The sequence below is a fragment of the Dasypus novemcinctus genome, chromosome 1 (assembly GCF_030445035.2).
Source record: "Dasypus novemcinctus isolate mDasNov1 chromosome 1, mDasNov1.1.hap2, whole genome shotgun sequence".
Taxonomy (NCBI): Eukaryota; Metazoa; Chordata; class Mammalia; order Cingulata; family Dasypodidae; genus Dasypus; species Dasypus novemcinctus.
Genome location: NC_080673.1, coordinates 40,780,433 through 40,796,962, shown reverse-complemented (window position 1 = coordinate 40,796,962; position 16,530 = coordinate 40,780,433). Strand labels below are relative to the sequence as shown.

The 16,530-nt window shown below is 33.1% G+C and overlaps 1 protein-coding gene across 6 annotated transcripts in view; it reads right to left on the bottom strand.

Moving 5' to 3' along the window:
• FBXW7 (F-box and WD repeat domain containing 7) overlaps nucleotides 1-16,530 on the bottom strand; it is a 239,613-nt gene that overhangs the window by 29,107 nt on the left and 193,976 nt on the right. The window contains exon 1 of one of the 6 annotated variants that reach the window (XM_058281552.2): nucleotides 1,899-2,410. The exons of the other annotated variants lie outside the window; for them this stretch is intronic. Within the exon in view, the coding sequence (XP_058137535.1) occupies nucleotides 1,899-2,159 (261 nt within the window). The 5' untranslated portion in view covers nucleotides 2,160-2,410. Of the gene's footprint in view, nucleotides 1-1,898; nucleotides 2,411-16,530 lie in introns of those variants that run through there. 6 annotated transcript variants of the gene reach the window in all.

The following is a 16,530-nucleotide window of genomic DNA, read 5'->3' as shown; positions in this document are numbered from 1 at the left end:
AATAAGTAAAATTATAAAAAGGCAAGTAATATGGACAATAAGGGCAGTAAATGAAAAGTAAATAAATAATGAGAAATTTGGAGATGGTATCATGAAGCTGGGAAAAATGCCATAAGTTGATATATACAGAGAATATAGCTTTACTGACAGACATTAACTCAGACAAAATATTCTAATTTGAAAAGCAACAATGATCATGAAAGATTTAAAAAGAATGGGTTATGCCTCTTTATAATATATATCCAATAGCCACAGTTTTTAAAGTGTCTTATTATGCTACATTACATCATAAATATAATGAGAATTGTACTTTGTCAATATTAATATTGAAATATTTATTTTTATATTTCAGTACTGGTTAACTGAAGTCATCTGACTGTACATATATTTTAAAAACCAGAAAATGAGATCTAATAAGATTAAACTTTTGCTATTTCAACAATCCCTCTTGGATTTATGTCTGCTGATTAACTGTTGTATTATGGCAAGTTACACGAGAAAAATTCAGAGAGTGGTTGGTAACTATTCCCATTTTTATTATAAGGTGAAAGCCCTTGCTATGCAGCAGCCTTATTTTCCTACTTATTGCCTCACATGAGAGCATTATAACTCAGCATGGTACAATATAAATACTAAAGAGAACCAGAGACTCCAAAAATCTTTTTTGTATCACATATGGATAATAGACTGTTTTTATCATCTTACAGAAAGTATTAGAAAATATAGTGAGGATCTTATGATATTAGGGGCTAGAGGTGAAGGTATGACAAGCTCATCCCAATTTACACCTTGGTTCATGGTATACCTACTGGAAAGAAATGGAATTGATCTTATTTCATCACTTTACAAGTTTCTAAACTCATTACATTGTTTTAAGGTGATTTCTCTCAAAAGCCACTATTTTCCTTCTTCAAATAATTTTATTGAAAAGCAAAAATAAACATAAAAGCTGTCATACATAGGTAGCCATGTGCTTAGATATATATAAATTATTTAAATACAAATCCCCAATACTTTGGCAGATCTACACACACACACAAATGAATCCATCAAGAAGGTCAGTCAAGAGTGATCACCTTAAAAAATCTAGTTTTTTGATAACTTCCATAGGTTCTTATTTTCACAGTTATTATGAGAAATGTTGATATTGATTCTAATTAAGTTTATTACAGTGACTTTCAGAACTTCCCAGGATATCTTATAAATACATTAGTGCAAATGCCATTTGCCACTGAAAGAAAACTTTATTTCCATCTTAGAAATCCTTCAATGAATAAAAATGCCCAAAATGTACAAGGAAATCATTGAGAAGGAATTATTATAAAAATATTTTATAAAAGAATGTATCTTTTACATAATGTACAGAATTCTTTTAAGTAGTATGCTGTATATTGCAAATACTGACTTTAGAACCAAGGATTAATTCTGCAATTTTTTTTGAGGGGCACAGAAAATAAATGTGATCTTTTAAAATATAAATCCCCAACACTTTAGCAAATCTATACTTTAATAAAAGCCAGCTAAAGAAGAAAGAAAAAAATTCATAAGGTATAAGAAAACTGAAGGCAAAAAGGTTCACTAAATGCCAACTAAGGGGAGAGTATTTCCAGGTCAGCATTTAACGGAGCCACATTTCTAAAGTCTGAATATATTTTTAGTGAAAAATTATCATATTGAAATATACCTTCTATTTTAAATTCAAATCTATCGCTCATGTTGTCATTCCATTATTTGCTTACATGTACAATATAAAACAGAATCCCATATATCCAGCCACACACCAAAATTAGAGGATACTGCAGCCATCTCTGATGATACAGATTTTCCTTCTCAGGCAGGCACACACACACATACAGACAACACAATCACACAACACAGGAAGAAAACAGATTACTTACTTTGTAAAAAATCATTTTTAATGTGCCGTAGAAACCCATATTTTCTGTATTTTTCCCCTTCAATGATTCTGTGCCCCCGTGTGTCCGGCTGCTTGGCAGTCTCTGACAATATAAACCTTTTTCAGGTAGGTATGTCACAGATTCTAATGTGGACATGCTCAGGCACGTCAGAAAAGGAAGATTAGGGAGCAGAACCGGCAACAAAACTCCACAGAAAAGGCAAATGCAGCTCAGTATCAAAACGCTTCTCAGGACACACATACATACATGCAGCTTGACTGAGGAGAACTCGAGGGAATAATGAGAGAGAACCGAGAAGATTATTGGAGGAGACTATGCCCTGTCAAAGCCTTGACTGAACAGATTCCTCCCTCAGCAGCAGAGGGATCAGATTACATCTTCCCTTGAACACAGAATGGTGCAGTCCAGGATTCAGCAATGCAGACTGCACATCAATTATATGGTGATCCGCTCCAGGGAGCCCGTAAGCACACAACGCTCTGAACAGAGGGAGGATGTGGGCAGCAAATGAGACCGCCCCCACCCAACAGCCCCCTCCCTTTTCAAAGTTTTAGATTATTTTTGGATTTTGTAAAACCTGCATTTTTGAAGAGTTTGAAATAGCAGGCAGCATTTCCATAAATAAGTCCTTCCAGAAACATTTTGAAATGGTATATATTTTCATACGGTTCCCCCAAGCGAGGCAAAGCAGACTATTTTCACTGTCATCTTATTGTAGTCCTGGCACAGACTGATCAGATTTTTTTAAGTAACTTAGATGATACAAAATGGACAATCCCACAGGGAGAAATGAAACATTCTTTGTGTGGGGGCACAGGCATGGGGAGTGGGGGGAGCCTAGAGGGGAAGAGGGTCCCCGACAATAAAGTAAATTGGTTTGGAGGATACAGCATTTGCAGAAATTACGTAACATAAGTTATATTCCAATCTGAATATTTGTTATAAGATTTAATGAAAACATCCTATTGACTATTCTATTTCATTCTTTTTAAAAATCTTCTTTTTTAAAAGACTTTTTAAAAGACTTTTTAAAAGACTTTTTAAAAAGTCTTCAAGAAAATTACCTCACACTCCATCAATCTTTAGTAATCACAAGAATGGCTTTTTAAGATTAACTAACTAACATTAACTACATATATAAATTTGGCTGAAAAGTGCCATTTTCTCCAAAGGGAGTAAAAACTGTGCTCATTGGAAAGCCTTACTTTTTGTTAATTTAACTGAGTAAATCAGGGGGCAATGAACTACTATCTCCAAAACTATTTTGACAGTTTGTATTTACTTATTACTAAAAAGGCACCTTACAAAACAATAAAGGCACTAAAATTTGCCTAAAGGCAATCTTTTTCTTGAAATGACTACTATTTTCTTAAACTGACTACTACACAAATCTAGACATTTCATCTTGCAATTTGCTGTACTGTTTCAGAGGCAATTATAACATTCCTTGAACTAGAAAGACCCATTATTAAGGGTCTAGTTAATTAACTCCTACCCTCTCCATTAATGTTCTTCATTACAAGTAAACTATACACCTGTAGTTATTTAAAGCACTTAGAAAATTTTGCTAGAAAAAAAAGAAATATTTGTAGTATATACCATCCTATTTTTTATACTAGTATATATACACAGTAGTATATATTATATATATTATATTTATAAATACTAGTTTTTACTATAATGTAAAAAATACTATTTTATATTTTAATATTTTCTGCCACGGTGGTAACTGATCTTTAGGAAAATGGTTCTAAATACTGCAAAAAGTACTATAATTTTAAAAATAAAAACATTTACCTTTATAACTAAGACATTGAGTCAATGTCTTTTACTTTAAAACATAAAATAAAAATAAGAATCTAAAATTTTATGAAAATGTACATTTTAGATCTTCTCCTAGAAATTACATTCTACTATTATCTTTTTAATATTTTTTTATCTGGCATTTAAATTAATTCTTACCCTCAGAAACAATATATACATGCACCTAGCAGAAGTTAGTTTTCTTAAAACACACACACACAAAATAGTTTATTCACTTAAAAGGAAAAATAAACCCTTTTATTAGATAGGCTTCAGAGCACCCGTGAATTTTTTTTTTAATTGTGGTTTTGTTTGCTCTTCCTGCTCTTAGCTATCTGAAGAAAAAAACTATAAAATGGACACCTAAAATTTCTTCTATGATTTGTTGGCAGTAACCAGCTTGTTACAGGACGTGTGAAATACTAGTGTTATACTAGTATATACATCTTGACTTCAACTGACATCATGTCCTACACCTCTAATTGAGCTAGCTTTTTAAAATAAAGTTTACTATTGCCTCCACTTGGTAACAATTTTTATTGTCTGTTTAACCTTTAAGTGAGAAATATATATATATATATAAATGCTAATGAAGATCTTATTTTCCCAAGTATTGAAACAATTCTCCCTAATATCTAGTGTACAATGTAAATGTGAACTGTGAAGAAAGAATTTGCTAAGCAAAGCTTGTCAGTCAAGCTTCTAACTGGATTTCAAATTAACAGAAAAAAAATCAATGATTTTTAACATTTTCTGAAATACTAATAATGAAATTTTTGATCTATTATATTACTGCCATCATAATCTATTTCTGAAAGTTTTAGCTAATATACAGATACTTAAAACTTTACTCAGAGATTTAAGTTTTTTAAGGATGATATGAAAAATCCTGTTATGTATGTATAACTATATGTATCCATCTTACCCCTGTGGTAGACAGAAACATTTTAAAACCTGAGATTAGTGATAATCTATTAAACAGGTTTACTTATTAGAAGGAAAGAAGGGAGAGAGAGAGGCAGGGAGGCTATACTATAACGTTAACTAGTAAGTTCACTAAGAAGGCTAACTAGTAAACTATAACAGCATTAAGAAAACAATTATATTTATCATCCAATTTTTAAAAATATCAATATATTCGATATATTTTCATTATAATAAACTACATTTGCATGTAATCTCAGCTAAGCAGTAATTTTTCCTATTCTATATTAAAAAATTTCTTGTGCTGGTTGACAACCTATAAGCCTTACTGAAAATTAGTAAGGGAAACCAACCATGAATAAGGTCTTAAAATACAGCCTATCTCCTTATTCAAACCCAATGAATGCTCTTCTCGTCACAACTTCGGTGAGTTAGGTATGAGAAGAGATGAGAGCAGTAACTTAGGGAAAGGAAAAAAAAAAAAGCACAAGATATAATGATGTACTACCAGAATAAATCTCTGGGGATTAATAGCAATAGAATGATTAACTTGTGAGCTAGAACAAGAAATGGCTCTTTTTGAGCATACAGTTTGGGATAACTAAATTTAGAACAAAGTACATTAGATGGGCAAGATTTAGTTATGGCACAAACAAAAATAATCTATATATAAATAGTGAGAAAAATATATAAACAGTGAAATAGTCTTCGGTGAATCTTCAGAAGTATGTATCTTTACACATGGTGTCAGCACAGAGGAAGGAGTAATTAATAGAGTGCTTTTCCCTCTTCTTGACTGTCAGTTAATTATTTCCACCTCACATATAGTTCTTCTATTATTGTACTTATCACACATCTGTGTTAATTTTTTTTTAATTAAAAATAATCTTTCTCCATTACTACCAATTCATTGAAAATTCACATTATTCAACTTTACCTTTAGGGTAAGCATAAAAATGGTAAATAACAGGTAATTAATATTTTTAGTATGACCACATAAGCTAATAATATCAACCATGGAATCATTTTCCTAATGTATAAACATATACTTATTACAAAAAAATCTGTCTGCTATATTATAATTAGTTGATGATACTCTGAATATTATTGATTTTTTCATTACCTTGCTAACATTAAACATACTTATGTCCCCATTTTATAACAGTAGGATAATATGTTTATACTTTTGTCAGTGATTTTATTATCATCATGACAATATTCCTTACTCTGATATTAAACTAGGAAAACCACATATCACAGTTAGCTGTCTTGCCCAGAGCGCAGAATTTAGATTAGCAATAGTTCAAAATTTCTACTTCAAAGAAAGGAATGTCAAGCATGTTGAGGCTGGAACAAACTTTTTGAAATCTCACTAACCCACTGTCACAAACTTTCTGGGATGCAAGTTCTTAAGAAAATGTCCACATCTGAAATTGGCAAATTAATAAACCTGTTCTATTATGGCTATTAACAGTTAAAATAATTCGTATGCCCAGCATCCACATTTTCACTAATGAAGGTAGGTGGCAGTATTGCACAATAAGCTATTTTCCACATTTATTTAGTACCTACTATGTGTTAGGCACAGGGTAGTATATAATTAAGAAAGCTTTTTCCTCTTCCATTTATTTATAGTGAATTAAGACAAAAAATAGGGCATGCATACACCTGCTTGACCTTTAAATCTCACATAGCAAAGTTATAAAAAATTTGAAAGTAAAATGAAACAAGGTTGAGCCAGATTTAGTATGAAATTACCTATCCAAGTAAACAAATACTGAAGTACTACAGAATTTGAAAATAATCCAAATATAAAGTATTACATACTCAAATATATAATTTAATTTTGTTTATGACAGGCTTGAGGGGGGTGGAGGAGGGATGTTTATAATTAAATACTAAAACCTAACTCAATAAATCAAAGTGCAACTCAAAATAGCATTAAGTCATATGACTTATACATAACTATAATTGTAGCATAACTATTTCTTTTTTTTGATATTTAAGGTAGTTGTAAGTCTTATTAAAATGCAGCCCCTGAAGATTGACATAAATCAATTACACTAACTTTACGAAACAATATTAACTCAAACAGTAAAAGCTTTTTTCATCCCTTCAGATTGGGTCAAATTAGTGACCTGATAAACATGTGCACAACTGTATATATAAACAAATATAAAAATATATATAGGGAAGCGGACTTGGCCCAGTGGTTAGGGTGTCCGTCTACCACATGGGAGGACCACGGTTCAAAACCCAGGCCTCCTTGACCCGTGTGGAGCTGGCCCATGCGCAGTGCTGATGCGCACAAGGATTGCCCTGCCACACAGGGGTGTCCCCGCGTAGGGGAGCCCCATGCTCAAGGAGTGCACCCCGTAAGGAGAGCTGCCCACCGTGAAAGAAAGTTCAGCCTGCCCAGGAATGGTGCCGCAGACACGGAGAGCTGACACGACATGATGATGCAACAAAAAGAAACACAGATTCCTGTGCCGCTGACAACAACAGAAGTGGACAAAGAAGAACACACAGCAAATAGACAAAGAGAACAGATAACTGGGGTGGGGGTGGGGGTGGGGGGAAGGGGAGAGAAATAAAGTAAATACATAAATCTTTAAAATAGATAGATAGATAGATAGATAGATAGATAGATAGATAGATAGATAGCTACACACACACACACAGAGTTTGCACACAATAATGCAAGTTAATAGTTCTAATTTACTATAGCCACCGAAGAATACAATGCAGATAGAAGTGGTTTTTGTCCTACTAAAATCTATATTGCTATAGAGCTGTCAGATACTTAATACTATGTATTAAGAATTCTTTACATCTTTACAGCCAATATCAATACAATAATCTGAAAACAAAAGTTAGAAATTCACTATGAATTTACCCTGATTTATCCAAAAAATAGCTCATCTTTAGGTTTCATGCTTGAAATCCAATATATACTGCTATATATCCAAAAGTTTCATCTCAAAATTTTATTATAAATTTCTGATAGTAATCCTCTCAGTAAAGGAAGGAAATATCATGTGAAAATAAAAAGATAAAGTGATTTCAAGAAAAATAAAAATAGAACAGCAGATATAATCCAGGAAAGAATTTAATTAACAAGAATGAAATAAATTTTATTCAGTGTAAGGCCTAGAACCCTATTCATTCTATTTTTTTCAACCAAATTCTATTATTTGTTTGCTGTTTGTGATGTTCAAATATATTTACCTGACTTGAAAAAAAATTTCCATAGGTATGGTATATCAATCTTGTATTTTAATATTAAAATAATCTGTAAGGTCATTTCAAGGACTGTTTAAAATTCTGGAATTAATTTCCTAAATTAGCTATTAGTCATGCCAAAAAATGTTACAAAGTAAGTAAAAAGCAATAGCCTCCTATGTGTATCCACTAAATTAACAACAACAACAAAAAAAAACATTAATAGGAAGAAGTCATAGAGGTCACCTAATCTAATTCTGTTTATGGAATGAACATAAGCACCAGAATCAGAGAAACTTGGATTTAAACAACAGCTTTACAGTTATTTGTAATAACACTGGTCAGTCATTTGAGTTTTCTCTCACTTGTAAATGGTAATGGCAATACTACCTACAAGACTCACCTAACCCACAGATTAATTGTGAGGACACAGCAGATACCCAACTACATGGATTTTTGTTATTAACAGGTGAGATAGGTAAGGTAGAGAATTAAGGGTCTTGCTCTTGACTATACAGCTCTCTGTATTAGAACCTTGGTCTTTGGTCCTCAAGTTCAACACTTTTACAGAATCCCATTAGACATGTGGTAGCCTAAATTGAGATAAAGAAAAAAAATTAGACTTTGCTAAAGAAAGGTGTTATATTTTGCAAATAGCAATTATAAAAGCAAATTACAACTAAATCTTGATTATTCAGTTCATGGAATGAATATTTAGGTCCATATAACTATGCTTCTGCTACCTGTGGGAAATCTGAGGTGACAGAAAAAAAAAGTGAGAGGAAAAAAATTTAGGTTAGGAAAATACCAACCAACAAAGAAATATCACTGTCTATATCCCAGTATCTGTAAAATACTGAGGACAACCAAGACCATTACAATGAAACCTCTTCCTCCCAGATGCCTACAAACCAGCTGACAAGACAAACTAATAAAGACAATATCTGACTACTGTACAAGGTCAGAAAATGGAGAAATCACTGAAATAGTCTAAGATTTTACTGAGAACATGGTCCCTGTTTTTGAGTTTAAAAGAAGGAAGTCTGATAGTTGCTCAGGAGAAAGAAATTAACACTAGAGCTCTAGTGCTAAATGTTTGAATTAGAAGACAAAACACCAGTTTCCCCTCTAATGAATCTTCTAAGACCAGTGACTACTAGAAGTCTTACTACAGATGTTAATCCTTCAAGTTAATAATAGTGGTATTTGCACATATTATAATAGCAAGTTCACAGATGATAATTTCTTCCAGCCCCCTCTTGATATAGAGGTGGAGTGGGCATCACCAACCCAGGGTCCACAGGATGGAGGAATAAAATATAGATTAGAGTGAAGTTACTGGTATTCTACTATAGAACTATTCTGACTAGTGATGAAAGACATTGTAGCATTGATCTGGAGAAAGTGGCCAAGGTAGTTGCTGAGGACAGGGAGAGGGAAGTAGAAATGAGATGTGGGGGCATTTTCGGGACTTAGAGTTGTCCTAAATGATAATGCAGGGACAGATGCTGGACATTATATATCCTGCCATAACCCCCTGAATGGACTGGGGAAGAGTGTAAACTATAATCCATGCAGTGCAGCAGTGCTCCAAAATGTATCCACCAAATGCAATGAATGTGCCACACTGATGAAAGAGGTTGTTGATGTGGGAGGAGTGGGGAGGGTGGAGGTGGGAAGTGGGTTATGTGGGAACCTCTTATATTTTTTAATGTAACATTTTTTTGTGATTTATGTATCTTTTTAAAAAAAGACAATTAAAAAATAAATTTTAAAAAATGAAAAAGAAAAAAAAAACAACCCAAAAACTTATACTATAATCTATTTCTTCAAAAGCACTTCCTGTCATGACTCATCCTTCCATTTTAGTATGTGTGTTTACAAGGAGAACTTTATTGTGTGGAGTGTGAAGAGTGTTGACTTTTAATTTTAGTTACTAAGTACCGAAAGGTCTTTTCTGTTTCAGTATCACTCATACCAGAAACCACACATACAATCAGGTTGTACTCCTGAACATGGGGGGTGGGGTGGTGGAGAGAGTATGGTGCAGAGATTTCTAAATAAATATTCTTTATCATCTCACACTCCTAAGAAGAAAGCTTGATGAGAAGATGATGAAAAAATGTAACTCAGGGCAGTAGATGGATACACGTGGCCAAATGGACCTCTGTTACTCCAAATGTATGACTTTCTTGGAAAATTAACTAAGTACTTGGTCCTGTTCTATTTCAGTCTCCCCCAGTTCTTCCTGCTCCTAGGCTCAAAGCCTCCAACCCTCCTTCTAAGGAATACAATTCACTAAAGAGCATTTTGAAGTCAGAGAAACTAATCACTGTGAAGCACAGAACTAGGGCAAAGGCTATTATAACCTCCAAGGTATATGTGTTTGCTTTGTTTGGAGGAAACAAATACTAAAAGGTCTTCTTTTCTTTCTCCACAAGGGCTTCTAAGATCTCTTAGCCAGAATGAAAAAAAAAAAAAATCCAAACCAAAACCAAAACAAAAAACTGCTCTTCTATTTTTCCAAAGCACCTATAGCATGAATTTGAATCTTATTTAAAATTAGTGATGCTCAGATTAGCAATTACTGTCCAGCACAGCTGTCTAAATGACTTGGAATACCTTCTCCACGATAACATCCCTAGGAACCATAAAGAACAATTTCCTAACCTCAAGGCTAACATTTCACTCTAGAGCAGCATTTCCTGAAGTAGGTCCTGCTGAATACTTAGTCTTGAAAGATGCTTGAGAAAAAAAGGTTGTGAGATTTCAAGTCTATGAAGTCTTCATAAGATCACCATCCCCAAGATTTACAATATACATAAGCACAATAAGACTCAAAGTAAAGAAACTTTTCTTTCCCAAACTTGACGATAATATGTACTAATATCCTTCAGAAATAATGTTTGAACATGCTTTGGGAAATGTTGCTCTACAGAAGGACCTTAGTGTTTCATTTTTAAATAAGAAAAACAGTTCTCAAACAAGAATTCACCAGTATTATGTTATATATAAGTAATTAAAAAAGAAAAAATTTCCAAAGTGTAAAGGCAAATAATGAATGTGGAAAAAAAATATAAAATTGAAACAACCTATATGTCTAACCATAGGGGATTAAATTGTAGAACAATGTAGCTATTCTATGTTTGGAATATATTAAATGAAAAAAGATGACAAAGCACTATATAAAGTATGGTCCTTTTAGAGAAAGATCTAGATAAACATACAAATTTATATATAACAGTAGTCTTCTGGGTGACTTAATAAATGCTTTCTCCCCTTTTTTCCCTTATCTATAAATAAATAATGCTGAGTTCTAAGAAAGAAATAAAATAATTGATATAATAAAGTAATTAGGGTAGGACAGACGCGTGACTAATTTTGAATGGTATCACCCAGGAGGCCACTTGTAAGCAAAAATCATAGACCCTGGGATAAGCAAGAATAAGGCTAGTATTAATAGGGTGAAATGGCTGGTACAAGACAAGTTGGCAAGACAGACATAGCCAGATCAGGTAGAAGCTGGTAGGCCATGGTAAAGAATTTGGATTTAATTGTATGTACAACATGACATCATTAGAGTATTTCAAGAATGGAAGTAGTTTGACAGAGCACAATTTCTCCACATATTATTTGTCCATTTTGTTATTTATATTTCAAAAAAGTATATAAAAATCAAGACCATTCACAAAGTAATTCTCACTTGCTAAAACTAGATATAAAGAGAAAAGAATACTGACAGTATTTGAACATTTTTCAACTCTCATATAGCAATTACTTTCTACTCCCTTTATCAGTTGGCACTGGAAACTAACTCTGAAATTCAGCACATATCCTAAAAGGTCCTGAATTGGAGGAGGAAGAGAAATGGAATAGCAAGTAATAATTATTGGGTACCATGTGCCAAGTACTATTCTAAGTTCTTTATATCTAATAACTCAAATCTCTGAGAATGAAGAGGTATGTACCAGGCCATATCTCTTTCTCCTTGTTCTACTTTCCATGTTTTGATTTTATCTTTCCATTTGATAATATACTATCCCTTTTTGAGAAAGAAAGAAATGTTGGGCTAAGATCTCTACAAACTGTCAATGAATCTGCCAGTCATATTTTAGCAAATGTCTACTATGGTGAAAGACACAGTTGCCTTTAGTTATTGGAAGTGAAAGGAATTTCACCCATGATGTACTTTTTAAACTGCTTCTCTATGATCATAAAGGAATCCAGAATATCAAAATTGGAGTATGTCAAAGTCAGATAAAGCCTTCAATTAAAGTTTAGTCCTGCTCCTTAGATGACTAGCAAGTAGTCATCCAGGATAATTCTTAATCTAAATGACATTTGTTATTCTTAATCTTTCTTTTATTAGTTGGCTTGCTGATCTTGGTAATTATGTCTAAGTACAAACATATGGTTGGCAGATAAAGTCCAGATTCAAACTTACTGTACTTTTTAAAACATAGGCATCTCTAGCATCTTACTAATCTTCTAGAATAACTCAAAATGAGAAGGAATAACATTAGCCAATCTTTTAAAACTCTAATTGTGAATCAAAGTCTGTGGATTTGAACTTACTGCATTCATTCAACAAACATTTTTTGAGGACCTATTCTGTACTGGCATTAGGCCAGTAAGAAACAAAATAACAGGTTCTCACTCCAGAAATGTACATATCACAGTGATCTTTAACCAACTCTTAGTTTAGTTTAGTTTGCCTGCTCTCTAAGTATTCAAGTGCTTGATGTAGCTGTCAAATGAGAGGGAAAAACCTAGTAATCATGCCCTCACTGTATTTCAAAGGGATTCTAAATATTCATTTTAAAAATACCAAGTTATACTTTAAAGGAATTACAGAATATATAATTTAACAAACTGCATTCTTTGTTTTGAAAGAATCAAAACTTCTATGATTAGCATAATGCTTACATAACCCCTTACCTTTTCCGGAGATTCCAAGAGGCTTAAGACTCAGTCAATAAAACTTGAATACTAAGGTACCTTGCTGGAAATACGTGGGCCATAAGGAGGGTTTGACATAATTTTATCTATCATAGAAATATTTTCAATATAATTACTAACTTGAAAAGATCTACAGCCTGTTATTTGCAGTGCACCGTAAGACTGATAGGAGCACTTTGATACATTTGCAAAACTAGTGTAATTTACAAATTCATTTTCTTTACTAAAATTAATTTTACTAAAGATTTAAAAACTCTTTATCTATAAATACTCAAGGCTCCCAAATAAATTAAAATTAATTTCAAAAGTTTGTTACACCTGATTCATGGCTCTAAGAGATTCTTTATTTAGAATGGATATCATGAGTTTCTCGCCAATAGTATGAGGTATGTGGAATGTAATAATGGAATGATGACTTCTAAAGAAATGTTCATTAGAACTTAATTCACAAAATTGAATGAATCGATTATGCGGGGTAAATTGAATCTTGGTGTGGACATGAACAAGCACATACAGCTGGTATTTAGAATTGCTATGTGGTGATTTGAGAATACTTTTAAAAACTAAATCTTCAAATTAAAAAAAAATGAGTTGATACATGTTTAAAAATCTACACTAAGAAAATAGAGATTCTATGAGGAATAGTTTAACTCTATTAATGAATATAAAGTCAAAGTTAGTAAAAAGACATTGAACTTAAGTGTATTAATATTTAATCCAATATTTTGTCAGTTTTTGAGACACACACATACATACACACGTTCTCCTCTTCAATTTCTTTCCTTTAAAGTTATTCTTTCAAGATACAAAATAGCATTCTTACTATATTAAGACATATCTTAATTTTCAGTAGATATTAAATGAAGTCATGATCAATCATCATGATCACAACGTGAGCAGCAAAGATTAAAATTAAATGCTATTTCTAAGATATTTTCACCCAACTAGTTTTTATTTAAAAATTGCAAAAAAAACCCACAAAAAACAAAAACCCCAACAACAAAAAAAACCCAAAAAACATAACCCACCTCTTTTGTTAGACCAAGATTCAATTTATTGTCTCAAAATCCATTCATTTCAAAGACTTTAATTTTTTTAAATTCACTGTATTTGTTTTTTATAGGTAGCAGCGCAAAAGGAAATTTCTATGAGAATAATTTCTAGTAAGTCTTTAACTCCAAATTCCGTTATAACTATTGGTCACATACAAGTGTATCCTCTTAGTAATATAATGGTTCTTTATTTTCTAAACAATGTAATGGGGGGAATCCCATAGTGACTCAAACATTTCACTTTCATTGGATTTACATATTTAAGAAATATTTAGTGAGGGTTAACTGAAAGCAAGGCACTAAGCAAAAAGGTGAGGATGCAAAATTGAGCAAGATATACTCTCAATTCTAAAGGAACTCCTAATCCAGGGGGAAGGACACATAGGTCAATAAACTAGAAATCAATGTAACAATAAATGAAAGCGCTCAATTTATATGACAGTGCATAGAGCTAGAAAAAGGAAGACACATATATTTTCAGGAAACCCACGACAGTATTTTAAGCCAAAAGAATAAAGGGAAAATAAACACTACGTTTTAAACTGACTTGATTGCTCTTTCAATGCCCATTGTCAAAGATGCTGCAAACATTATTCAAGTGTGGACAGGTGGAAGCTAAACTAAGTGAGATCTCATCTTCATGAATAGGCTAAGCTTAAGTGTAGTAGGAAAGAAATATAAGGAAACAATGAAAACAAAACAAAATTGAAACTGTGGTAAATGTTAAAATGTTAAGAAAGTATATATTGCTAGGGATTTGACCAAGTCTGGGGATTTAGAGGAGGTCTCTTCTTTGAAGGGATGACTAAACAGGATTGTGTGTGTGGAGGGTGGGAATGGAGGTGGAGTGGTTGGAGGAGGGGGCATAAAAAAAACCAAAGAGACAGAGGGGCATGGGATCGTCTAGGCAGAGAAAAGAGCGCGAGCAGAGGCCCTGTGGAAGAACTGAAATAAGGTTGTATGGCTGGAGGATACAGAATAAAGATTCCATGGTAGGTCCAAGATGAGGCCAGAGAAGTAGGCAAGAGCCAGATTATGCCAAAACCTTGTAAAGGATTTTAGTCTTTATCGTAAGAGCAATGGCAAGCTACTGCAGGATGTTAGTCATGGGAAAGACACTTGAAATATTATAGCTGATATATCTCATGAAGTATTATTCTGAATTTAATGCTGAAAATAGAATGGAAGTGACTGAGAGTACATGTTGGGAGACCACGTGAGGCAGTTACTCCACTAGACCAGGCGGGAGATAATGGTGGTCTGGACTAGTTAGCAAGCAATAGAGGCGGCTGGGGATAAACAGTTAAAAGATATTTAGGACAGCAACAGTACCATATACAACTTCATCAAATCTGTCATTAGCCACCTGCACGCCCACGGAGTCCAGAGCCCTTTACTCCTTCTAACTTCACAAGGGCAATGATACCTACACATCATGTACCTTAAGTACAGTGGATGAGAAGAAACACCTTACCTCTAGATAGCAGAACATAATCACCTTTCTGGGAAGAACACAGATTCGAACCTCTGATATGGGTGGTTGTGCCACCTGCTACGACTTGACTAAGGCTGTCATTGCTGCCCTGCCACACCCATTAGCCCCATCCACATCCATGTAAGGTGTTTTAACAAAACATGTGCATCAGAAGGAAAAAAAAAATACACACACACACACATATAGTTAAGACATAAAACTGCAAGGACTTGGTGACAGCTTGGCCATGAGTAGTAAAGGAGATATCAAGGATGGCACCCAGGCCTTTTACTTATGCAACTGAATGAAAGATGATAGAGGATACTGGACAAGGATCAGTGTTTTGTTTGTTGGGTAGCAAGGAGGGAATCAATATGGTAAGTTCTATTTTGGTTATATTTGGTTTGACAGGTCTCTGAGACATCCAGGTAAGGATATCATGCTACCATTGGCTCTGGAAATCAGAAGAAAGGTTTGGATTAGAGATGAAAATACAGGAATCATGTGAGTATGTAAGACAAACTCTAATCAACAAAGATAGAACTACAGAAATAATCATTGAAAGATGTTACTTTTCAATGAAATTTAAAACATTATGGAAAGGATCAAAAGGACTAAGATCCCACTGAAACACATTCTTTTAAAAAATATTACTGATTCAATTACTACTTCATTCACTTTCTTTTTATGAATATGAAAGTTGTGCAAGGAATAATTTTAACAATGGATACATTTCTGGGCATAAAGATAACTTCTAACTTTGAAAGTACAAAGAATTAAACTCATATTAATCTTCAATGTAGTCAACAACTACTCATGGATTTTCAAGTCTGGTTTTTATCTTCAAATAAATATTCTAATACTATATTTTAAAACTGAAGAACGTTAGTACATTTTCTCAAGGCATACACACTTGTATATATAGATAGATTCTGGAAATTTTAATGTATTTATCACTGTGAGCTAGAGTACAAGATGAGAGATGCTAGCTAACAATATTACTATCTTTTAAATCATATTAAGGAGAAACAAAACAAAATAAAGAAGAAAAAAATTTTAAGATTTTTTTGTTGTCAATTTATTACTTTTTTGTATTAGGGTTAATTAACATTCTTAAAAGGTCTTTAGAAACCTGAACAACCTCTCAAGCTTTGAATTCATGACACTGACCTCAGAC